General features: G+C 49.7%; 3 protein-coding genes across 4 annotated transcripts; 1 reads left to right on the top strand and 2 right to left on the bottom strand.

Annotated features, from left to right (window-relative positions):
- Window positions 1-4,010: 4,010 nt before the first annotated feature.
- On the bottom strand, window positions 4,011-5,294 carry LOC121590114. Its single transcript, XM_041909517.1, has 3 exons — window positions 5,023-5,294; window positions 4,631-4,929; window positions 4,011-4,559 (listed from the first exon to the last, which is right to left on the bottom strand). The coding sequence occupies exons 1-3, from the start codon at window positions 5,081-5,083 to the stop codon at window positions 4,473-4,475; spliced, it is 447 nt and encodes a 148-aa protein (XP_041765451.1). The 5' UTR covers window positions 5,084-5,294; the 3' UTR covers window positions 4,011-4,472.
- A 673-nt stretch (window positions 5,295-5,967) lies between these two features.
- LOC121593381 lies at window positions 5,968-10,304 on the top strand. Of its 2 annotated transcripts, XM_041915671.1 has the most exons (7): window positions 5,968-6,537; window positions 7,077-7,297; window positions 7,531-7,886; window positions 8,428-9,396; window positions 9,542-9,547; window positions 9,677-9,832; window positions 9,911-10,304. In XM_041915671.1, exons 1-7 carry the CDS (start codon window positions 6,390-6,392, stop codon window positions 9,984-9,986), a joined length of 1,932 nt encoding a protein of 643 aa, XP_041771605.1. In that variant the 5' UTR covers window positions 5,968-6,389; the 3' UTR covers window positions 9,987-10,304. The 2 variants fall into 2 exon arrangements, with proteins under 2 accessions (XP_041771605.1, XP_041771614.1); XM_041915680.1 differs by lacking the exon at window positions 9,542-9,547 and having other exon boundaries at window positions 5,969-6,537.
- Window positions 10,305-12,592: 2,288 nt separating this feature from the next.
- Window positions 12,593-25,765, bottom strand: LOC121590026 (ectopic P granules protein 5 homolog). Its single transcript, XM_041909361.1, has 14 exons — window positions 25,363-25,765; window positions 24,447-25,258; window positions 23,009-24,365; window positions 22,120-22,451; window positions 21,205-22,048; window positions 20,579-21,123; window positions 20,398-20,524; window positions 18,716-19,711; window positions 18,486-18,647; window positions 17,962-18,400; window positions 17,129-17,894; window positions 16,711-17,040; window positions 14,059-14,451; window positions 12,593-13,986 (listed from the first exon to the last, which is right to left on the bottom strand). Exons 1-14 carry the CDS (start codon window positions 25,387-25,389, stop codon window positions 13,392-13,394), a joined length of 7,725 nt encoding a protein of 2,574 aa, XP_041765295.1. The 5' UTR covers window positions 25,390-25,765; the 3' UTR covers window positions 12,593-13,391.
- Window positions 25,766-25,986: the final 221 nt, after the last annotated feature.

Genomic DNA, 25,986 nt, shown 5'->3' with positions numbered 1-25,986 from the left:
TACCCTGTGTACACGAGAGTTTTATTGCATTTTAATTAATGATGACCATTTGCGGCCGCCTAACACTTTATCGGTTTTATCTAAATCCCGAGTCGGATGCTCTAGATAGCGCACGTTTATGGTGCCGTTCTAATCACTGTTGCAAAATAAAAACAAACAGACAGACCCGTCCGCGTGTCGTATTGCTTAGGGGATGATCTAACCCAGTGGACGGCAAAGCAACGGACTCCATATGAAACTATGTTGTAATGTTTTATTAAGTACGTCTATGAATACAGCCGATCAAGTTTGATTTCAGCTGGTTAAACAATACGTCCACACACACGCTCGCATTTCATGAGATCCTCTATCCTATATTGCTTACTAGATGCTAGATGCTTGCATATTCTAGATATAGAGGATCCATTGTTTTTTGGTTGCTTCCCAATATCCCCATAAAATTATTAATAAAGTAGTCAGTACTAACAGCCATAACATTCTTGCCTTTGGTCACATACGATAATCAGACCATAGGTAATACTATTGGTACTAAGGCGTTTTCTTGAGGTGTGATATGCAGTCATGTTCCATGATCCTGTACAATTTTTGTAAAGGAAACTATCTGAAATACTAGACTAACTTTTCTTCCTACAAAAAAGAGCACACAGCGAAAAGAAAGTGACCAAAAATGATTTAAAAGAATCGTCAGTGGTAACATCTATGAATGAATAAACAAATATTTGTCAGGCCTTCAAAATTTCATGAAAGTTGCAAATATTAAAACATTTTTTTTTGTTGGAAACATAAAATCATACGTTGGTATCAACATTTGACTGTTTTATGCCGGGCGACAAGTGTGCCCACCACTGCATTTCGATGCACGGCAAGTCTACCTAACTCGTAAGCCACCGCTTAGCTGCCAGGCACTTGTCGAACAGTTCTTGAAGGCTTCACCAATTTAGCACTCCCTAGCTTAGCGCACTCTTCTGGTCCTCACGATCCTCACGATCACGCGCGCCCGGCTCATTTACATGCCGTGTGATGTGTGTGTCTTCCACCGAGAAAAGGAAAGGGGAGGGGATGTGGGAGTTGTGGATGCAGGCAAAGAGAGTGTACGACAAGGTAATCGACTTAGCCGGGTTATAGATTATTCATTAACTAACCTAGGTCACGAAGAGCGCGCAAAGTTTGATGGTGTATGCGTGTGTGTTTGCGCCACGAAAACACCGGAACACGTTGCTGTGCAAATGGGGGGAGTAGGGGAGGTCTGTGTTTGGGAAATGTGTTTGTGCAATGGTACTTGGTGGCAGTTGTCAATCCGCCAAACAGATTTTGACCATGTTTTCCAGGCGCTGATTGATTGGTCGGCGCTCCACGCTTGGATGACTTGCGTAAAGTGGGGGAGGCCGTCATTATTCGAGGTTCCAACTAGACAACAACCATTTGCTAAACCTGAAACTCAAACTGAATCGGGTCAGCTTATCTAGATGCGGTGGTTGCTATAATTTATTTCACCGTTTGCTTCGCGTGTTCCCGAAATAAGATAGCGCGCGAAATGCGACCGCACCTTTCGTATGCAAATATATATAAACTTTTTTTTGAAGCCACCACGACCGTTTGACCTCGATTGGTTATCTCTCCCTGTCTCTCGGTTTGTGGGACAACAATGTTATCTCTTCTGCCGCTTGTTAGGCTATTCTGCTTCCTTTGCCAGTGGCAGTACGCTACAATGTTTTCTTGTCAATGTTATGATCCCGCACCCCTTGGAATGAATGAATGGCTAATACGAAAATAATAGTGTTATAATTTAATCTCTTTGCGCCACCGGGTCCCCGGCCAGCCAGAGGGTATGATCTCCTTGCTCATTGCTTGATCGGCAGTTTATGTCGAGCGGTTTCCGTTTCACCCGACCCGAGTGTGCAGGGAGGAGGAAGGTGGACGGTGGCGCGGGGCTGCCTGAAGGTGCGACACCAAACGCTTCTGACCATTAGCGCGCTCATGATCATGATCATTGTCGAGGTAAGACACCAGACACGGTCCCAGACACTGATGTATGTGTGGTATGTTTGTTTAAATGATAATTAGCGCTAGACGCGTCTAGACGCTGGACAGCAATAAAACTATTTGCAAGTGCAAGGGTGCACCGATCCGGATTAGGAGGGGGAAGGGTCAGAATGCGCTTCTCGGTCCAGTGGTCCAGAGGGTGGTGGTGGTGCTGTTGGTATGATTTACTAACCATGAGCAGCACGAACAGCATGCTACCTGTGCGTGTTTTTTTTATTAAACTATTTTTATGCTTCGATCCGATTTCATACATTCGTTATTTCCTTTACTGCCTCCGAGGCGATGTAATGCACCGGAGATAAATGATTGTAATGGAGTTATTAGCTCGTTCGAGCGCAAGGCCGTAAGCGACCAGACAGGTCGGTTTCGGGGCACCGTAACGCCGATGTAGAACGCTTTGGCCCGTTGCGAACGGCCGTAACCCGCTCTGGATGTTTGTTTGTTTTACAGTTCTCTCTCTCTCTCTCTATCTCTCGATGACATGGCTTCGCACGGTAGCACGAGGTGACACATTTGGCACTCATATTAGCCGGTCCGTTTAAGGAATGTCGTTTCGGCTACCGCTGCACGAGAACGGTGGATGGAACAAGGGGGATGTTGCCGTGAGAACTACCGAAATGAAAGAGAAAAAAAAACACGAACTTCAAGCTGAGCAAACAGGTGGTGTTTAACAACTAAGCCTGGTAGAGTTCGTTAGGGTAGACGGTGAGATGTTTCGTCTAATTGATTACACTGCAATCTGCGTGTAAAGGCTTGTTTTCATTCGTCGAGTGTGTTCGGTTTTTTTTTTCTTCATTGCAAAAAATAAAGATGAATATAGCAATGACTCGTACGTTTTGCGTATGCATAAATCAGTAAAAAAAATCATACTCCAGAGCTACACAGGTAGTACGCAACGTTATAGTTTAGTAATTGTAAACGTTTTCTAAAACAATTACAATTAACTTCAATTTATTTAGGAACTTCATTTCTGAGCATGTAATTTCCCAAAATTGTAAAAAAATTCAGATGAAAATTAATTAAACTCCCTGTTGATCAGATCAGATGAAAACTCATGTTGTTACTGTGTTTCATCCTTGTATGTTACTTATATGCTTAGTAACTATCAGACATATTCTATTCTTGCAAATGAGTTGCATCGACGTCGAGATCAAAATTGCTTAAAAACAACGGGTTTCTTTGCCATCGCTCACCTAACACCTGTAAAATACGGTGTCGATGCCATATACACTAAATCCCTGCTCCCTTGGTTGGGAATACTGGAATTCCCCATAGACACTATGGAAAGAGAACGGCTGGCATACAACAGAATCCGAGCCCACCCGGAATAAGGTGCACAAAGCCGAGCAAGGAAATGTGCTTCGGCCAGCCCATAGATATTAAGAAATACAATAGAACCATCAATGTTAGATTTAAGTCTAGTCCATAATGATACGGCCAACCTGGCCGTCCTTACGAGAAATAAAAAAAAAAACGGGTTTCTTTGTACCTAAAGTACTTCGCTTTGAAGAGCAGTTTTCAGCGCAGTACATCAAGTAGTAGAGCTTTACGCATGACATCGCCTACATGCTCTGTGGATTCGAAAGCCGATTCAAGGTCTCGACGACAAACCCTAGCGGGAGATGGACATTTTAAAGGCAACTGTTTACATTTTGAACAATAACTTATGATTCGTTGTAAATTAATTTTAATAGTTTTAACGATGTTTTTTCTCCTACTAGGGAATCTATATCATAAGAAGCTCGTATAAATAAAAGCAAGTTTACTTTTACCATTCCTGTTTGATCTAAAGACAGTTAACTCTATGATTATTTTGTGGATTCAGTCAAATTTGTTAATTCTTCATCATGCATGTTAGCATTTATAAAAAAAAAAATAATTGCGGTTTAAATTGTGATATCATCATTGCACGTAAGCTACCAGTCAAACACAACCTTTTCGCGTGCTAATAGAAAAAACCGTTAGTGTTACTGTTACACGTGTTGGTATATTTCAACAGCGATGACCTTATCTGGTTCTGAGAGTGGTCAAGATGAATTTGCATACATAGAAAAATAATTGGACGGATACGTTTCATACACCATTCAGGCGATTCACTTTAGTTGCCCCGTGCGTAGGGGTTCACGCACGGCTGCAATTACTATAACTACTTTTACCTATCTCTAGAGGCACGATTGTTTGCGTCTGTCTATCGTTTGGGGAGGGAAAAGGGCGAACTTCTACTTACTCTTACGCGCAATAGTTTCGATAGAAAAGTGCAACTGAATACTGACGATTGCTTACATGCTGATGGAATGTACGAAGAAATGGATTGAAGGTGCTAGCAGCCGATATTCGCTGGATTTGTTTTTCCCATCTTCTATCGAAACAGCTGGCAGATTTCGTTCCCCGCCAAACACCGGTGCTTCCCGCTGCTTTACGTCCAATTTTCAGCTAGCCATAGCGCTTCGCAGCAACACACCGAGGGCGGCCAGTGTGGCGAGCACGGTCGACAGCATAGCCGTGGGCGCGGCACTCTATAATGGAAACAATCACACCTATGAGTCAATGACACACCCCAGCGCCCCCTTTCCTCCTCTCCACTCACGATCACGTAGTAGTTGCAGCGGTCGCCGAGGCAGCAGGCGGAACAGGTCCAGTCCTCGTACCAGATGTGCGTACAGTACGGCATGTGCTTGGTGCGGATGCGCTGGCAGATCTCCTTCTTGGCGCAGCGCTTCGACACGTAGAACTGCTTCTGGGCGCCGAGGGAAAAGTATGGCGTGCTGCCCCACCGGATCTCCGTCAGGCAGGCGTCCTCGCCCTGCTGGCAGATCTTGACCGTGTTGAGACACTTTTCCGTGTTGCCGGTCTGGTTCGAGCAGACGTAACACTCGTGAGCGGCACCTGGGGGGAAGTGTCGGGAGCAAAACAAAGACGGCGGCGTCAAGTAGTTTTGGGAGAGCGATAAACCATGGTTTGGAAGAAGCGATTACTTACATTCGCCAACGAGCCCGATCAGCAGCACCGCGACCAATGGCAACAGCTTCGAGTAGTCCATGGCTCAGCACGGGAAATTAGACAATCAGGTGGCAGTGTGGGGAAATACCGGGAGGATTGGAAAACTGGGATGAGATTCTGTGTGCAGGGTGGAAAAGCGCGTACACCCGAAACCCGCAAAAGGCACAAAAACAACGTAAATGGGCTACGAGGGGGAAAACGAACCGTAAACAGCGTTTGACGTTTGTCAGTCACACCCAAACGAAGAATGTGGAAAGGGGCGCGTAGCTGCCCATGCAGCAAAACTGCCCTACGAACGGACGGCCTGTAGATGCGGTCCGCTTACATGGCCCGAACGGTTCAATTTGACGGTTGGTGTGCTACAAATGTTTGCTTGCGTTACAAATGCTATCTGATTATTTAAAACAATCGTTGAAAATAGAGACAACAGAAATATAAACACATATCGTTCATGAGAAAGAATTCATTTCGTAAAACAATAGGTTTTTAACAATGAAGTCACTAAACAACAATGTACAAAAAAGCTAAAAACAAAGCAAAGTAGCAAGTACAGCAAGTGGAAAGCATACTTCTAAAATTAAAAAGAAAATTCAATAACCTGTCACTTTATACCATTGCCTCGTTAATGATACAAGACGAGAAGCATTTGCAACACATTTTACACGAAAAACGGCTGCTGTTACTGTTTGCGATGGTAAAAGATATTGCGAACAAACAATACCCCGTCGCTATATGTGAACGGCCGTCCGACGCCATCTTGTGGCTCCCGTGAAGAAGAAAAAAAACGGCGGTTACATGGTGCGTACGCAAGGCCAAAAGGAAAGCGTGAAAGAGATCGTTGAACCGTTGCTCGCAAGCGCACCAGGCGAGAGCGAGCGAGATGCTTTCCAGACCTGGCAACAAGGCGCACATATCACCACATTCCTTAGCGTCGGTCCCGCAAACAACGCGGTGCGCTTGTATTGAAAGTTGCTATTCGCTCTCCTCCAACTCATCTCCACCTTCCCCGCCGTGCAAGATCGTGCCTGCGTAGGCACGCGTTTGTCGTCTCGGAAACTACCTCTCCAACCACGGCCACCTACACATAGGATACATACACACACAGTGCGCGCGTAGGCCGACCCGCGTGTCTACGGATATACCAACACCGAACCAAGCGCCAGGCACTCCGTACACGCACACACACCAGCGTTAGCGCGCAGCAGGCGCAGCGTATCTATTTCTATTTCTACGTGTCATCCCGTCCCTGTCTGGCAGGCGGTGCGCGATTAGGTTCGATTCCAAATCGCCCGAGCGGCTGTCCCCCTTGCGCACGACGAATCCGGGCCGCACCAGCACCAGCAACGATGGATGAGAGCGTACGGAATAGTACGAAGCTCGATATCGAGGGAGTTAGACAGCAGTCCGCGACCGAGGCACTGCGCGCTGAAAGTGAACCGAAGGAAAGCTACAGGAAGCTCGGCGAACCGGACGTTAATAGGAACGGGTTTGACGGTTGGTATTTAGCTAGAATATTTGCATGGAATGCATGAATGTCCCCTTCCCTAGTAGCTGGCAGTAGAATGGGTTGTTCCACGAGAACACTGAGCACAAGATTTAATGAAACAGAAGCAAACGCTCCTAACGAGGTGTGTATCACATGACCCCGACAGCAATGAAGCCTGCCTGTGGGTCGCAGATCTTTATCTCCATCGATCCGTCCCAGCAATCTGTCATAATCTCATTCGAACAAATCTCAACACCATATCACTACACTGCGCTTGAGCTGATGCTGCGACGGTGCACGTTGGGTAAAGATAATGGACAGTGGGATAACAGTATCGTTGAAGCGTAACCCGTTTTTGGGCTGACGTCACACGGGTCGTGCGATTGCGTAGGCATCATCGGCAGCACAGCACACCGCGCTGTCGTCAATCCGTTTCTGACACTGCCAACGAGCGGAGTTGTTTTATATTTAAAAACCTTCCTCTTACCGCATCCACTGATTCGTTTCCTCTCTGCCCCTTTACCCATCACCACACGCACCACCACAGCTACGACCATCCGGGCGGAAAACGGTCACCACGCGATGCCACGCGAGAACGGAACGGGCGCCAAGGATGGCGAGGAGGAGCGGATGCTAAATGGTGCCGGGGTGGAGCCATCCGGGGCCGAACCGACCGAGAAGGACAAGCTTGCCCAGAAGGAGGTGGAGGTGAAGTTCATCCCGTCGCAGAACGGGGACGCCCGTATTGACATGGAGCTGGAGAGTCAGGTAAATTGACAATTGGGTGAAGCAATTAGCATCCCCCGCGGCAATTACATGAGCACACACGGGTGTGTACCGCGCGACGAAAGTCTCAGCCCCCAGGACCATTACACGTAACAAGTGTCCGCAGACGGGTTTAAGCTTTCGTCCTGAGTGGAAGTTGCTGCTGCAGCGGAAAACATTACACTCATCCCTTGCGTTTTTGGTCGTCTTTCTACCGGTTTCCCTCCCGCGTACAGCAAGCACTCACCGGCATGACCAAGGAGGAGCTGATGAAGTACGCCAACGATCCGTTCTGGGTGCGGCTGCGCTGGCTGCTGTTCGTGCTGTTCTGGGCCCTGTGGGGTGCGATGCTGCTCGGCTCGTTCTACATCATCTACGATGCGCCCAAATGTGCCGCGCCGGTCCCGCTGTCCTGGTGGCAGGAGGGACCGCTGGTGGAGTTGGACGGTGAGCGCCAGTTCGCCGACCAGCTGCCCGAGGTGGAGCAGTACGGTGCGAAGGGTGTGATCTATCGGCTGCCTGCGGATGAAACGTACCTGGTGGAGACGGCGGCCGTACAGGGCAAGCTAAAGCAGCTGGTCAGCACGTTCGGGTAAGTGAGAGCCGCTAATCAGTTCGACCTTGAGCAGGCAATTTCGGGAGGACTTTAGCCAGTTGGGACGGGTAACCGACGGTGAACACAATTTCGGCACACAAATCTCTCTTTAAGCTTCTCAATTAACCGTCTCCGGAAGTGGAATTCCTTTCATCACCCTTATTGGTACGGTTGCTCGTTAGTGTTTGCCGTCTGAGTCGTTATAGTTTGAATAGTGCTACAGATTTATCATTCATTGAGGCTACTTGGAGAATCTAGACAATGAAATAGCAACTGCAGGTCAGATAAACTGATCGGTCGTCTAAGGGCAATGTTCCTCTTTAAGAGATAATCAATGTATCTGAAATGACGGGACGATTCAACTTGTTGATATCAGAGAAACAATTGATCTTACAATGCTGCAGCCTGGAGAGACTTTAACACAATGTTGACGTTCATACTCACTTATGAATTATGTGCATTTCCGAAGTGTGTCTGTTTCAACACTTCCGCTGCCATTTTGTTAATACCATTCCCATTGACATTTTACCATTTGCAGCACCAAGGACGTGAAGGTCGTGGTGGACATCACTCCCAACTACGTCACCAAGGAGGATGAGCTGTTCCAGGAGGCGCTCCAGAAGCCGGACAGTGCCGCCCACTCGGCGTTCGTGTGGCGCGAGGCAGGCATGAAACCCCCGAACTGGCTGTCGATTGCCGAGGAGGGTAGTGCCTGGAAGAACGCCTCCAACAACCAGTACGTGCTGTCCCAGTTCGGAGCGGATCGGTACGATCTGCAGCTCGGCGAACCGGCGGCCCGCGACAAGCTGAAGGCCACCCTCAAAGCACTGCTGGGCCAGGGCGTGCGGGGCGTACGATTGGCCAACGCGAAGCATCTGCTGATCAACCGTGACGGCGGCGACGAGGCGCCCATGAACCTGGAGGAGGCGGACAAGTCGCTCACGCACACCGACTACGGCTTCTGGACGCACAAGGAGACGACGTACCGCGAGGGACTCGGCGAGCTGTTCCGCGAGCTGGTGGAGCTGGTGCATGAGCAGACGGACGGCGAAGGGTTCCTGTCCGTGACGGAGGACATTCTGCGGCCAGAGGTCTTCGCCTTGAACGGGACGCTGCAGATGGATGCCCCACTGTACGGCAACATTGAGTTCGATTTGCGCGAGGGCAGCGGGCCGGATGTGGCGCGCAAGTTGCGCCACGACATCGAGAACGCTTACCGAACGATCAGCGAGTACGCGGTGGTGGCTAGCGGGGCCGGTTCGGGCAAACCCTGGCTGCAGCTGCGCTACGATCGGGCCTCGCTCGAGCACGTGCCGGCGTCCGAGTACACCGTGTTCCACTTCCTGCTGCCCGGCGTGCCCGTTTTCCCACTGGACGTGCTGACCCGCGGCAACGTGTCTAGCGAGAGCGTGGAAACGTTGGAAAAGTTCCGCGCCACGCCCTCGTTCCAGCACGGGCTGTTCAACGTGTACACCGATGCGAACGCGTCGGCCATCGCATACACACGGTAAGAGGGTTTAAACCACTGGCTTTAACGCTGCCGGATCTCGCTAACTAACCCCTTCACACATCTCTCTCATCTTCTTTGTAAAATGCTTTCCTATCGCTCTACGATGCGCTAACAATAATTCACAATTACACGCTCAACACAGCTGTTTGTAAGTGACCCGTTTTCGTTACTAACACCCATTTGTTCTGTATACCTTTTTGAGTTCAAATGTAGTTCGATTTCGTCGACTCAATTCAAGCTGCTAACTGCTATTTACTTCATCTCTCACCTTTTTTAGGCTAAAGTCGGGCAACCCGGGATACTTCGTCGTGCTGAATCTCGCTTCGACCGACCAGAAGACAACGTTTGACTTCAGCGGTATCGATGGCATCGGCAGTGAGCTGACGGTGGTGCTGACGAGCCAGAACTATGCCGTCCCGAATGTTGGCGTAAAGTAAGTCACCACTCACCCTTCCCTCGGCCAGTTGCTGGTCTTAACACCCCATGTTTTCGTCTTCTTTTTCTTCCGTAGAACCAAGGTACCGGTCGATGCCGTACCGTTGTCGCCGAAATCTGCCCTGATTGCCACCTACGTACCGACCAAGTAAACCCTCAACCACTCAACATCAAGCGTGGAGTGAGTGAGTGTGTTGGCGGGCACGGTTGGCGGACGAATAAAGTCTCTTGGACGTATAATCTAATACCTATCCTTGCTTGGGAGGTATATGCGTGTGTGCATTTTGCTATTCTATTATCTATCGCTTTAAAGCGCAGCTGCAATCGCGCTGCCGCGTTCAAATTTGGTCACTTTTTTCCGCCCTTAGCCGGAATGGGTGTTTATCTCAAGTACGTGGCAGTTTTGCAGAGGTGTACGCTCAGCTTCTCAATAAAGTAAAATAGCCATTAGGCTATAATAGCATACAGAACTGGTACAACATGTTATCAATTATTATTAAGGTATGTGTAATTGCCGTAGGTTTTTTTCACACAGAAAGAAACGAACATACATTTACCATCAGAGCATTTAGAGGAGTCAAACTCATTTGACCATACGGGACCAAATACAGTACCAAATGTTCGCCTTGCTTCTCTCGTTCGCTTGTCACTCTCTTCTTCGGTGCATTTTTTGCTGTAATGTAGTCACGTCCGTTGCAATCTGATAAGCTTGTCAAAATCTCTTCCGTTGCAGTCGACAAATGGTAATTTGAGCTCCTCCGTTGCAGTCTGGAAACATCCATGACTTGATCCATTATTTTTATTCTTCTTTTATTAATCAATTGCACTGTTTTATCGCCTATCCTTTCCTTTGTGGACGTAACAGAAAATGCTACGGTTCATTAAGGCTCATCTTGAATTATTATGCTACCGTGGCTATCCGGCTATCCAGCGGGACGTTCTGAATGGAAATCGAACTCGGTTGGGTTTGTAGAAGGTCCACGGATATGTCGAATAGACCACCCGGCAACCATCACATACCATTATGTTTATTTTTCTGCCTTCTCTCACGAATGAATGTCCTTGATAGTTCGAATGTATTTTGTGAGCTTAGTGCGCAGCGTTAGTGAAGCGTTCGATGGTATAATTACATTCACCGCTTACTTTTAACATGCCGGTTGGAGACACGTATCCTTCACTGTTGACACAGATAGAAAAGTTCACATTAGCGAAACACTGTAACTGTATTAGCATGTGACATTGTTACCGTAACATCTTTGATCCTTGACGCTCTCTAGTGCCAGCTGAAATGCGTATAAAAAAATTAAGCGATCGGCCGAGAAACCGTTCTAGCAACGTTGCAGTTTTACAATAGAACGTGTCAACGTCGTACATCCAGTAGCGGACACCCATCCTATCGTTATTCACATGCCGTTGCAGATTCTCATTAAGACGATCGTGGCAAGAATGACTCGCTCCAGGCTGGGCCTCTTACAAGCGTGCCGAAAAAATATTGTTTCTCTGTGAAAGCTGTTTAACGAAATGGGTTGGTTCATAGTTGTTCCTCAACCAATCAGTGTTCCAATCGACATAAAATAAATTTCCGGGATGTTGATTTCCTGGTGTTGAATTCTCGGAATCGCACCCAGATCTCCGAACCGCTTCCGAGAATTGTTTGATCGGGCTCGAATTCCGGATTAACAGAATCGACGAGAGGGGCGGTTACGAACCGTCTGGTGCTGTTTTTCAGCAGCTTGAGCCGAAAGCTTTTAATAAGACCAACGTTCATTGCTCATGCCTACGTGCTCGTCCAGCCGTGCTCCATGCCTCAATTGCTCAAGCTGAGCGCCATAGTTCTTACAGTGCCCAGCCCAGCCATTTTCCATCGATTTTAGTACCACGAGGGTATGGTTTAAACCGCGAATTTAAACCGCACGCCATCGCACAGTTATTACAATCCAATAAGCGGTGAGCTCGTCTGATGCATTTTGCGTGCACAAGAGGTGCTTGGTTTTGATTGGCTCTAACATTTGGATAAAAACTGAGTTGAATACAGAGATCGGTTCCAGGATGGAGTGACAGCAGACTTTTTCACACTTATCTTTGTTTTCAATTGTAGCTCATGGGTCCCGTGTCCTCAAGTAATTTGATCGAGCGTGCGCACAAACCGGCTGTGGCTTCTAAGCACTGAAGACGTACGTCAGTGCCATGCGATTGATATGCAGGATCTTATGTTGGTAAGTGATGTAAACCGACGTTTCTGTGCACTCACAGTAATACCATCCTTTTCTGTTGTTACCGTGGGCCATTCTATTAACCACTTATATAATTGCCTGATATTGACAATGAAGAACGTTTTGGTGAAGGTGATAGTTGGTGGTGAAGGTGGTAGACAATCCCACAGGATTGTCTAGAAGATTACAACAAAAAGTGCACAACGATGGTGAAATTGTGAGAAAATGGGAACCTCGCACTTAAATCATGCAGTTTGGGACTTTGCAGTTTTGCGCGCAACGTTTTAGTGCGACCTCCTGTATTAACTCACCAGGTAAATAATGTAAATAAGCAACAATGCTCCTCGAACCAACGGGAGCTGACGCGTAATATTTCCAGCGTTAGATAGGAAGAAAAGGAAAGTAAGATAGGAAGTAAAGTGAAAAAAAACTAGTATGTCGTAGAGCTACGAGAACCTGATACGGAATAGCACATACGTACACACACATACAACTTCATTTCGGATGCTAACACTTATCCTAGGGAATGAAGAACAACCTTAACATTCACCTACAGATTGCCGTATGTTTTTATTTTGACCATACGTAATAAGAAAAAAAACCTCCCACATTCTAGCCATAAGCAGGGAAATACCCTCAACGCCCTGTTGATAATAAAGTCACTTGTTTATCAAAATTTTACGAATCACGTCTTATTTCGTTCTAACCATTAGCACAGCAATATTGATTTGAAGAAAAAAGAAAGGTGTTGAATCTTTATCTTGGGCATGAATGATGGTTGAGCAAAATGTGATCTCAAAACCGACAATGACATTGTTCTTCTCGCTTATCGTCGAATAAGGCAGTTGAGCCATTTTGTTTGTTTGTTTCTTTAGTGCGATGCAAAAAGGCTGGAGGCGATTTGAGGAACATGTTCTGTAACAAACAAGATAGATTCAACAACAAAAAAAGAGAAAAAGGAAACTGAAGCTGTAATTCTGAATAATGTGTTCTTAAGATCTGAACACATTCTGTACTCTGGTTATGTTCAAGGCGTTAGAACGTCTACCTAGAACTTACTAAAAATAAAAATTAAATTTAACTTTAAAAACCACTCGATTACCTAGTGAGTCGACGTTTTGCTAACACAATGCTGAGTATATAGTTGTCCTTGATATGATATGAAGAAAGAAAACCTAAACATTCTTAGCGCAACAGCTAAACCTTGTAACGATCAATAATTGCACATTTCCTCGATCATGCCAAGGGTAATGCTATGATAACACAATAACTTAACTAAACTGGAATGAGGTAAGCAAACTTCCCGTATTCCTTCACTCAACAAAAAAATCCACACCTTAGTTACTAACGCTGAGCAACGATAGCCTCCTCTAGCGTGCTCAGAAACGGTTCTGCCTTACCATCTAGCGATACGATAATGTCTTTGGCCTGCTGCAAAGTTTGGCGCGGTTCCACGTCCACCCCGAGCGTGTCTACGATCGCTTGGATTCGGACCTGATACTCTTTCGGCGCCGATGCACCGCAAACGGACTTCAAATTTTCCACCGCCGCCGACGCAATTCTGTCCCTGGACACTCGCTTCTCCGGTGCGCTCAGCAACTTCGCCAGTGTGAACGGTTCGGTCGCCTCGCTGTAGTCGTCCGGTTCCGGCAACTGTGATGCGTCCCGCCCGGTTCGGCGAGCAGCGTAAGCGTGCGCCAGCAGCACAGCGAACGCGTACGCGACTAAACACCGGGTCGCGCTCACCCGCTCGGTGGCCGTTTTCTCCTTGCCGAGGATTTTCTTCAACATCCCCACCACCCAGAATGAGCTGCTCTCGCTAACCGTGCCGAACTGGGCGATCGTGCTGCGGATGGCCACGTGTGGTTCCGGTCGCAAGGTAAGCAGGGCGTACGCTAGGGTATACCAAAGCGGGTACAGCCGATATTCGATCGGTTCGCTGGAATGGAGAAGTATATGTTCGGTTAGATTACTCTAACCATTACTCGTCAGTTTCGTTACGGTACAGTACCTGATCTTGAGCTCCGGTAGAGTGGCGAGCAGTTGTTCGACCAAACCGAGCAGGGCTACTGGATCGTCTCGCGAAACGTGCCAGTGATGGAGGAAATGAAGCTCCAGGCACAGTGGTAGGCAGTGCTGTGCCAGCAGCTCGTATTGCCACCGAGAGATGGCCGTGTAACCGACAATGTTAAGCGCTTGCAACCATGCCGGTTTTGACGGAAGTGCGAGGCTTCCATTTTCGGCCGACCGGTCGCAGAGATAGTGGCTCAGGGCAGACTCCATCAGCCGCATCCAAGGCACGGTCTGGCTGTCCAACAAGTTGGCCGACTCGAGTACGCACTGAGTCAGCAGCTGCGAGTTGACATCACTGTCCAGCAGGCGTATAAGCTCATCTACAAATAAACTGGAGGAGAAACAAACTAATTTTAGTCTTTGTGTAACTTAACCATAGTTTGTGTTGATCATTTTTCAATGTGCAAATTCATTTGTTATTCCGTCATGAATATTACTGATTGCAATATCTACAACACGATGGCTGATGGTTAATTATTCAAATCTTTTCATCTTAAAATATGTCAACGTATGATGTAATTCTCATTTAAGGTTTTCTATGAATTTAACGATACCGACTGTTCCGATTGTTACCGTTCCAATTGTTTCGATAAATCCAACCGTTCCGACCGTTCCATCCGTTCCTATACATCCAACGGTTCCGGCGGTTCCGAACGTTCCGACCGCTCTGATAGTTCCAATCTTTCCGATACATTCATCGATTCCAACTGTCCTGATTAATCTGACCAATTCTGATAAATTCGACCCGTTCCGACCGTTCCGACCGATTCGGTCGTTCAATCCGTTCCGATGCATCCAATCGTTCCGACAGTTCCATCGTCTCCATACATCCAATCGATCCAACCGTTGCGACTGTTCCATCCGTTCCGACGGTTCTAATTGTTTCGATACATTCAATTATTCCGACGGTTCCGATCGTTCCGCTACATGCAACGATTCCACCTGTTCCGATTGTTAATCAAACCTAATAGGTTCAAAATTTTGAACATAGTTCCGATCGTTCCGATTGAGGAACGGAACGAACCTTCTAGGTGCGCTCCGAAACACACCTCACTAGAGAAAAAAGATACACATCACATCGAGCGCATTGAATGAAGTAATGTGATGTTTGATCAGATTTCGCGAATCGTAGCTCGATAATAGTAAATCCGCGATGCTCAGACATTGCTCTTACACATAGCTTCTAGACGAGCCACAAATTTCCGCGACAAATTGTCTACGATCTCTTTGTCGCAAAAAAAAACCATCGTAAACAATTTTACATACCGTGGTCGGCGTGCTCTACTGTCGCATGCTGGAAATTGCTCTCGAATCCTGCTGGATAAAGACGTTGGAGCCGTTGAACGTCTTCCGTCTCTTTCTTCTGCTTAGCACAATGTGAGCGAGAGGGCGTTAGAGTGCGTGTGCGGCAGAACAGTGCGCCCCCCAGGCACGCAGTTTTAAACACACCGGCTAGTAGACCACACATCAGCAGCTTAGCATTGAAAGCCACCGGATCAGAGAAAATTTGTCATTTCATCTCTGCCAGTCAACGCCCGAGCAGCCATTACAGCAGCAGTGTTGCCAACCCTGCAAAAGTTCAACGAGCAAGATTTGCATCGCAAAAATCTCCGGACGCAGGTGTATAATTTGGTGACTACAACAAGTGTGCCATTCCCATTGTATTGTACAACGCTACCTCGCCCACCAACCGGATTCCGAGGATGATCAACGTAATGCACTTGAGGATCATAAACAAGCTGATGGAAATCGAAAGTTTGCTGAAAAGGTTCCCGAAGGGGAAGCGACGCAACGGTTACCTGCAGCAGGTGGCGGACATTCGATGCGATGTGCAGCGCAATTTGGATCATCATTTTCCACTAGACGGCGAACTGACGCGTGCCAAATTTCTCCTGAAGATGGTACAAAATGCCTTGCGGGAGTACACCGTGTGCTGTTGCTGCTATCGGAAAGAGAAGCGATTTGATGTTTTGTGAAAAGGATGCCCGCGCGGGGAATGTCAGCGGAACGGCAGCATCTTACAAAGGATGAGATTCACCAAAAATGGAACCTGTTACCAACCTGTGCCAGTGCCGTCTGTTCATGGCGTAACAAATGCGTTTGATGTTACGACCTAAATAAAAGTAGGTGGAACCGTGTCTGTGTGTGTCTAATCGTACTTCATGGAACATCAACTATCAGGACTGCCGAGAATCTTCCGGTGGGTGGTAAACAAATTCTAACTAAATTATTGAACTAATGAACTTCTCATTGTACAGTAGAAAAAGGTTTTGGTTAAAAAGACCGAAGGTTGCCGGGATCTAGGGAAAAAAGGGGTAGAATATGTGGATTTTCATTTTCCAGTTCGAGCATTTTTCTAACCAACAAATTGTCCAGCAATGAGAACAATGAAATGTTCTGTCACTTACAGGATCACAGGAGAATGACGCGCGAACTTTGTACCCAGATCGTTGACGTTCTGTTGTGGTAGTATGGAATTTGCTCTAACAAATCCGCCATTTCGCTACAAGGCGCACATTTCCTATTTTTTCATGCTGATTCATCTAGCTACTAGCGGGTAAATGAGGTAAGGATGGGTAAAGAACTGTACCTTAGCGTATTTTCGGTTTGCCACTTTTTGACACTGGTCAGCAGCTCAGTCATCAAGGCGCGCGCCTCGAGCAACCGGGGACAGTCCGAGCAGCCGGTGCCGCACTCGTCCGGCAATTGTGCCAGCACATCCGCTATCGAGGCAACCAACCGCTGTACGGCCGCGGTCAGCTGGGGTTTTCCGTTCGCCACCTTGCTGGCCACCCGGCCGGCATTCATGAGCATCCGCACGATGACGCCGATGTACAGCTTGCGCTTCAACAGATACATGCCGCCCGGCACGAGCTGGTTCGCTTCGTTGCACCGCATTCCCGTCACGATTTCAAGCAAGCTGCAAAGGGAGAACGTGGAGCACGAGACGTTTCCGTCAAACTGATGAATGATCAACGCGTACTTTACTGTACGTATGCTTTACTTACAGCGTTAGCGCATCGTCCAGCTCGCGGTGAGGCACCTTCGGCTCGCGCAGCAGAAAGCCGGCTTCCGCGGTCATTACGAACCAGTCCAGTGCTGGCGTCAGCTCTGCAACGTGCATCGGCATCCACACGAGGCGGGCAAAGTGGTGCAGCAGCCGCACCATAGCCGTGCGCGTTTGCTCCTCCGACCGTACCACCGGCTCGTACGCTAGCCGTACGCAGATCGCGATCGTAGGGGCGTGCGTGCGCCGTATCCATTCGGGCAGGGGATCGAACGGTTCGCCGAACCAGCGGCAACGCACGAACACGCACGCCAGCAGCTCGTGGCACTCGGGGCTGTGGTGCTCTAGCATGGCGTGCATCCGCTCGAGCAGCAGCTCCGACGGCAGCAGCCGCTCCCAGGGCAGATCGAGCACGAGCGTGTTGTACACGTACAGGGCCGAAATCATGATGCGCGGATCGACGAACCATTCCAGGTACCAGTGAAGGAAGTACAGCAGTATCTGGCTGCAATGGTCGGTGTCGGCGTACGCTTCGCGCACCTGCTCGATTGCGTACTCGACGCAGTGCAGCAGCACGCCGAACATCCACTTGGCCTTGTCGTTGTTGCAGTGTCGCACTGTGTCGATCACGGGCGCCATGGTCGTCCTGCCGTACGGTGTGGTCGGCGAGTATCCACCGGGCCGGGCGTGGGCATGGACGTCCGCACCGTACGGTACGATCCACGGCTCAAACATGCGATACACGGTGGGCAGCAGGTTGTCGTGCACTGAGAAAAACAGCAGCATCGCACATTAGAAAATCGGTCAAACAAAACGTTCCGTCCACGCGCTTACCGCATCCGATGCGATTGTCACGCATGCCAGCGGCAAGCAGGCTGTGTGCAAACATGCCCAGCAGCATTCCCAGCACCTCGATGTACGCGCCGTGCCGTCTGTACATGCCGTTCCATGGGAAAGCGCCATCGCGCTGGCGCACAAAGTGCTCGGTCACGGCCACCAGCAGATGGTGCAACAGTTCCGGCCCCAGCACCGGCTCAGTGCAGTTCGCTTCGGCAAACTGGCGGTGGGCCTGGTGCAGTGCGTCCTCCGCCATGCCGAGGTACAGATCGGGCAGATGGTGGGCCCGTAAACGCAGCACGTTCAGCAGCCGTAGCAGCATCACCGGCGGCAGCGTGGGCCACTGCGAGTACGCGTTGATCGTGTGCTGCAGCAGTTTGCCAAAGTTGTCGGGAAATTTGCTGCTCGCCAACGTTACCAGGTGCGAAATTAGGATCTGAAATTTAAATGAAATAAAAAAGCGTACATCCAATATTCCAAATATTGCTACCGTGCGTATAACGTGCTTGTTGATGACATACGTCTGCAAACTTTTCGTCCTGCTCGGCTTGCTCGTCCGATCGCACCGGGCTTACGGTATCCGCGGGCCGCGCTTTGTACAGTCCGATCACTATCAGCTTGGCAAACTGGTCGAGCTCGTCCGGCGCGACGTCATGCTCCTTTAGCCACCGCGACAGGTCGAGCTGTGCGAGAGAACAGTAAATCGTGTTAGTGTGAGCCCACACGTTGCGTTGGTCCCGACCGCGCGTACCTTGCTGCCGAACATGTCCACAAACAGGGTCCGCTCCAGACTGCCGGTTTTCTGCTTCACCAGCTGGCCGTACACCTGCAGCAGCGGCCGGCACGGAATGCGACCATCCTCTAGTAGGGCAACGATCACGCTGGATGGTTTGTGGCCTGCCTCAAGCGCGTCCGCAAACAGCTGCCCGACCTCTTCGAACATCAGCTTCGACAGTTCGCTCCGGTACGTCTCGAGGCTTAGCCGGACGGCGAATGTGAGCGGCGGCACAAAGTTCGCATCGGACACCTCGTGCAGCAGCGTGCGCAGCATCGTCCGGATGATGGCGTTCAGCGACTGGACCGCGGTCTGGTCCGTCTCGGCGCAGTAGTCGACGAACAGACTGTTCCACAGCTCGCGCAGCAAGATGGTGTGGTGGACGATGTACGGTGGAATGTTGATCGCCATCTGCAGGAACGCCTCCAGCCCGCGCAACCGTGCGTCGATGCGCTCCTGCACGGTCTTGTCCAGTGTGGCACACTTCGTGTGCACCTTGACCGTGGCGGCACCGGCACAGTACAGGACGCTACACTTGGCCTGCTTTACCAGCTGCCTGTCCTCGTTGACGTACAGCTGCCGGTACAGCTCGAACAGCTCGTCCCGGCGCTGCTCCAGCTCGGCTTTCGTCGCCCAGTACGTTTTGTCGATGTGCTGCCGCACGATGCGCAGGCTCTCGGTGATGCGCCTGACTCGTACCGCCGCCGGTTTCGCCAGAGCGTCGCGCAAATCCTGCAGCTCACCGCGCACCTCTACCACCGGCACTGGGAGTGGATCGGTGTACGCGTTTGCTAGCCGGCGCTGGATGGCCTCGACTGGCGCAAGCGCCGGTTTGCCGGCAGCAGGCCCTTCCGACGGTTGTGCCTTCAGCGGTTGGGCCGGATGGACGCGGTAAAGCGCGTACCAGCGTTCCACCATCAGACGGTGCAGCGTGACGAGGGCCGGCTGGTTGACGCACTCGGGCCAGCATTCCTTGATAGAGCACAAACAGTTGATTGCGTGAAATGGGTTGAAATCGAATGCGGTTACGGTTAGGGGATAGCGTCTGTTTTTATCCGATACACGTGCTCACATTTTGAACCTCACATACAAATGTAGAAAGCATTAGTTTTTGATTGAAGACATGCAATTGTATCGTTGCTGGGAGGGATAAAGGCAATGAATTCCGGCAAATAATTAGCCTTTGACATCGATATGATAGCTTGTACGATTTGTAACTTAAATTTTAACGTAATCTTTTTGGCGTTTATTCCAATAGTAAAATATCGCAGACACAATTTTCATAGCCAAAATGGAATGAACAATGTATGAACAACGACACACAAACGTGTTTTTATTCAATTTGAACGTCATTTCCTTGCACTTCGTTAATTTTCGCATAGAAAATCCTATTGGATTTTATTAAAAAAAAAAATGGATGTATGTTACGCTCTCCAGCCAAACATATCACCATCAAATAAAGATCTCCAAACGTAGACCATGCAGGCCATGCGATTCATAAACATAAACTTCAAACACTACTGAACTTTAAATCAACAACCAGTCACGAATAAACTAACAAATATTGTTTGAAATAATCCAACCACAAATGGTCATGGTTGTTCGTTTTGATACTTTTTCATTCAAACGCTTTCCGACCACCGACTCTATGTGTTTACCTGCACGCCCTGCAGAGTCGCCTGCAGATGGGGAACGGCGTACTGCACTGGTAGATTGATCGGATCGTCCATCGCGATGCGATTCAGCTCCGGGTCCACCAACCACAGCTGGAACGCTTTGACGAGACTGAAAAGGCGCATAAGCTTTTATACGAAACATCGCCAAAAACGCAACGCTTACCGCAACATTTCCACCGCGGTTTTGTTCGCCTCCTGCGCGCAATGGTAGTGCAGCTCGAGACGGCACAACATCTGTTTCACCTTTTCCATCAGACCGGTGTCCGCACCGTACAGCCGATCCGACACACCGTGCACCGGGTCGCCCACGTCCGTGACGCGCGTCAGCAGGACGGCGAAGAACTGCTGCCAGACGGCCAGACACAGTGGGTGCTCCACGCTGACGCGCACCAGAAAGCGGGCCAGCTTGCAGTAGACCAGCGAATCGGCCGCAGGACAAAAGTCTTCCTCGCGCGTGCGCAGGCCTCCGCTCACGTCGCGCAGTGCAGCGTCCAGCTTGAGCGATTCCTTCCGCTTGAGAGCGCGCAGCAGCCTGGGCCAGAGTTCGGTGTCCAGTTCGAGCTGACGGTGCTCGAGCTCGAACACAAGCAGCGCCAGGGCCACGCAATCGTTTGGCAGGGTGCCGTACAGCAGCGGCGGCTCGGTACCGATTATCTTAGACCAGAGCGAGTGTATGCCCGGTTGCTTTTGTTTCACCTGCGCGAAGGACTGGCAAAGGGAGAGACGGGTGATTAATGCACATGTTGCACTTAAGATTGGTGGCTGAATGTAGCACAACCAATGTTTTACCTTGAAAAATGGGGCCAGCTTTTCGCGCAACGCGTTCCAGGCTTCCGCGTGGCCGAACGAAACCGAGGCGAGCACGTTCAGCAAACGCAGCACTTTGGCACTGTTCGTCCAGCTAGAAATTTGCGTCAACCAGTCGCACCACATGCCGACTAACGCCGCCGGCGTTGCGTAGCCGCAGCGCCAGTGCGAAACCGCTTGCGACACCAGCATCGTGCCCACTTTGCCCACCTTCGCCTGATCGAGCAGCTTCAGTGCGAGCATCTGTTCGCTCTGTTGTGATTCGATCGTGCTGGTGGAAGGCTTCGGCGGCGTCCAAACCAGCTCAACGTCATCCTGCACCAGCTGTGTCAGCAGGGCAGCGAATCGCTCGCTACCCAGCAGCGCATGGGAACACTCGGTAAACAGCAGACTGATCAGCTCCAGGCAGCGCACCACGACCGTGTCGAGGTGGTGATCTAGCAGCAGCTGCAACACGTTCACGCCGTCCTGACAGAAGACGGGCACCCAGTGTCCGATGGTGGTGGTAAGCATCGCGCACAGACACGCAACCGGGCACCGCTCATCAACCGCCGCCTTCACGTCCGGCAGCTGCTCGAGAGCGGGCACGTTGCGCACCTCCACACTGGAGGGATCTTGTAAGATCTGCTGCACGATGGGCAGCGGCTGGTCGAGTGCGTGCAATCGCAGCTGCAGCAGCACAAACAGGCAACGCTCCTGGTAGCTTTCGTATTCGCTTTGCTCCGTAGCGTCGGAGTTTGCTTTGGCCGGTGGTTGATTTTTGCGAAACGCCACCACAACGCTGTACGCTACGCGGTTTTGCAGCGCCTTTGGTACATTCAACCCACTAGAGGACGAAAGCGAGGAGATTGGTTGTAGAAACAATGTAATGCGAATGCTCACATTTACTGACGTTACCTTATTTCCCCATAGTTGATGTACATTAACAGCCCCAGCGCTAGCTTGTGGTACACGTGCGCTCTGGGATAACTTAGCAGCAGCTCCAGCATCACGTTTACATCTGATTCAGTTGGATCCCACAGCATAACCAACTTCCTTTTGCTACTGAATACGTCCAGCAGTCTGCTTCCCTTCGCCTGCCAAGCATCGGCGGTGGGCTGAGGGTTGTCCGCCGCTAGCGTTTGTAGCATTACCGAAAGCACAAACACATTTTTCTCCACGATCGTATGGATCTGCTCGATTATCAGCTCGGCACAGACGAGTTCGGCCGCGTCGACAGCAACCAAAACCTGGGAATGAAGGGAGGAAGCATAGAAAATGGAAAAACGGCGCCGCGAAAAACCAATTAGAATATTTTGACTTCAATTCCAAATGAACTGGTTCGACTATTCCCTATCTCTATCTTATTTTCGTACTAGATCTCTTTTTTGTCTTTTTATTTGCTTAGTGTTAGCGTAAGAATTAGCTTTAATTAATTTTGTTTTGCATTGTTTGTTGCATGCATTGTTGCACAGCCTTCCCGGTAACCTTAACTTTTGGTCTTCTAATTACATAAATTGCACAAGGCAGATGCTAATATGAATTAAATTGTTCATGCCTTTGCATAGCCCATTTTACTCGAGTAAACCTTCGAAATTTAATAAATGAATGAGGTTGTCCAACTATTTAATTCTAAACATGTTGCTATAAACTTCAAACGTGTTCTAATTTGTTTACATTTAATTAAAAAAAATTTCTATAATATGAATCAAAACGCTAACGTATACATCTTTAATTTAAACTTCACTGCACGAGTATAGCACATATCTCAGGAGCTACAAATGTACCGGGCAGCTAGCATACATACCTCAAACAGTGTTTTCGTGATGGTGCAGATGAACTCCTTATCGCTGGATGGATCCCGTGCGAGTGCAAGATCGACGAACGGTTTCAGCACGTTGTACAGATTGTGCGCTGCCTCCTGGCCGAGCAACGCTTTGCTGAATTGGTCCGTAGCGGTGGCGTTGTGCGGGATGGGTGGCTCACATTCATGCTCAAAGTCTGGCCCAAGCGTAAAGTCCCGCTGCACCATGCAACGCAGCATCCACCAGCAAGCGCGCGAGCTGAGCAACGCGAAGGGCAGCGTCGAAAGGTGCCGGGCCAGGGCCACGCCTGCTGCGTAGATGCAACGGGCCGCACCGTACACGAGCGTATCGAAGTGTACCTGCACCAGCTCCACCTCCTCGGACGTATGCGGCCCGTGTGTGTCGCGATAGTAGCGCAGCACGTCTCCCGCAAACTTGACCGTATCGTTGATGAGCAGCGCCAAACGTTGCGCAAAGTGGCTGTATCGGGCGATCCGACCGTACGTCGACAATCCCTCGCCGAGCACGGCCACCAGCCGGTTGGCGAGCGTGACTAGCCACAGCATTTCGGTGGTGGGCAGCTGCCGCACGTCTCCGCTCACCACGCGGCGAATCGCGCGTGACGTAATCGTACCAAACAGCCGCTGGAACGGTATCTGGTCAAGCAGTGCGAGCAGATCGCTTTCCTTAATCGGCCGCACCCGCTTGTCCGGCGAGCTTTCCTCCCCGTCGCTATCGACCCATTCGAAGTTGTCGGCCACTTTCGACCCACTGCCACCCGCCTCTCTAACCGGCATCTTCTCTTGAGCGGTACGGCCCTCTGCTTCCTCTAGCGGCGTTAGGAATGTTTGGCGCTCCAGGATAGGACGCAGCAGCACGTGCGTCAGGGTAAGAATGGCCTGCAGCTCACCGTCCAGCAGATCGGGGCTCGATTCTTTACCTCCGACCGGTAGCGGATGCACCAGCACGTGTGCCCACGTGCCGATACCGCTGGGAAAGCGCAGCAAATGAAACATCAGCCAGACCCGGTCGTGCACGTTGCCCGCCCCCAACATGTTGGTGCCGACGTGCACAAACCACTTCCGCAAATCCTGCACGTACTCGCATCGTTCGCCCTCGTCGCACCCGCTACCGGACGCTTCCGTGCGCAGCGCATTGCCAATGATGCGTAGCTTATGGCGTAGCGCCACGGTCGGATTTTGGCCGGCCTTCGGCGGGTCCGAGACCTTCTTCTCCACCATCGAGCGAGTGTGGTGCAGGTGTATTAGTGCTTCCTTCTCCTTCGTCAGACAGCGATCCAGCAGCGAGGACATGGTACCCTTCGCATCCTTAAACCGTTCCACGTTCAGCGAGGCGACTCTAATCATTCGGAGAGAGAAGAAGGAAAAAGGAACCTGTTTGGATTGGATTCGAGCTTGTGCGGTGCTCCGCTCCACTCACCTGCTTTTCAGTGACACACTCACCACCCGCTCGTCGTCGCACCGGCCAGTCGCACTGAACTTTACCTGCTGGAAGTCCCAGCATCTACCCTGCAGGCTGGCTATTTGCTGGTGGGCCACCTTGCGCTCCCGCACGATCTCACAGTAGCCGTGGTAGCCGGCCCGATACGTCTGAATGCTCATGTGCAGGTCGCCATCGTACCCGCCCGGATCCTTCGCCACGCCGTGCGGGCTTTCGGACCGGATAAACTGCTGCTCCATCGCGTCCAGATGCGCCCGGTCGGTCTGTAGGGCGGTATCCTCCATCTGTTGGATGCATTGCAGGTAGAGTGTGCGGGTTCGCGGTGCACTAATGCAGGGCCGTTCGATTGGTTGCGCGCTGGTGGTTGAAAGACGTGCTAACGTTTGCTCGCCGTCGCTCGCTTCCAGCTTTAGTTGGCTCAAATCGGGATAGAGCATGGTAGTGGCCAGGTTGGTGACAGCTGGAACACTGCAGGGCGGAGCAGTGGGAGCAAAATCGCCACCCATTTCATCCTTCGTTTGGCTATCTTCATTCGCTTCTTGTGATTGATATTTAGTTTCTTCCACCGCTGAGAGTTCAATCGATTGTTCTGGATCGTTGCTAAAGGACGCTTCTGCCACTTCTTTGCATGCCGTCTGTTCCTCTGATGGCGATGTTGGTGCTAGTGCTGTTGGTATAACAGTTGGTTCGGTCTCTAAAACAAGTTCATCGTCAGCAGCAACAGTTTCCTGCACTTCCTCGGCCTTGGTAGCAGTGAATTGTTTTACACTCTTTTTGCTGCTAGTTTTTTTCTACTCGCACCATCGACAGCGCACATTGTTGCCGAAGAAGAAAGTAAACAACCGGAAGGTCAATTGTTACAGAAGATTGCGACGCTGATTCAGTTCGCTCTTACCTTAGTCCTAGGCTTCACGGCTTCCATTGTTGGACCGAGCAGTGGCTCAACCGTGTGCCAGAGATTATTTGAATAGCCAAACTACTCTTGACTTAGTACGACTCACAAACAAAGCTCTATTGTCGATCTACCGTGCACAAGATGGATTAAACGATGACCAAGCGCACATTCTGCATTTATCACGCACGATATTTGGTAGGAATGGAACATCAATACCTTCACTCACAATTTTAAAACGGTCTAGCTAAACTATTCACTAATCGTAGGTTGTGAAATCAACACATTAATTGCGCACCTACCCGTTTGTCCTTCGTCATTATTGAAAAAATCACAACGAAGCCCTACGATACAACAAAACAAAGAAAGGGCACAGGGGAAAATAGATACGGATTGAGCATGTTTTGAAAACACAACACGTTTGACAGCTGATCCGTGCATAAGCTGTCAATGGACATCGATCGGCGTGACGCTCAAGTGCAGTTTACACACGCAAACGAGTTTCCGTCACAAGCTTTGTTTGAATTGGCAGTTAAACGCTGCTGGGTGAAATTCTGCCTACGTACGGTGTTAATAATGTTTCATCACTCACATTTTCATTTATGTTTCCCATGTATTCTGCAAAAA

This window comes from Anopheles merus, chromosome X (genome assembly GCF_017562075.2).
Source record: "Anopheles merus strain MAF chromosome X, AmerM5.1, whole genome shotgun sequence".
NCBI lineage: Eukaryota > Metazoa > Arthropoda > Insecta > Diptera > Culicidae > Anopheles > Anopheles merus.
The sequence above is the reverse complement of the archived record's forward strand: the minus strand, read 5'-3'. Positions and strand labels throughout refer to the sequence as shown.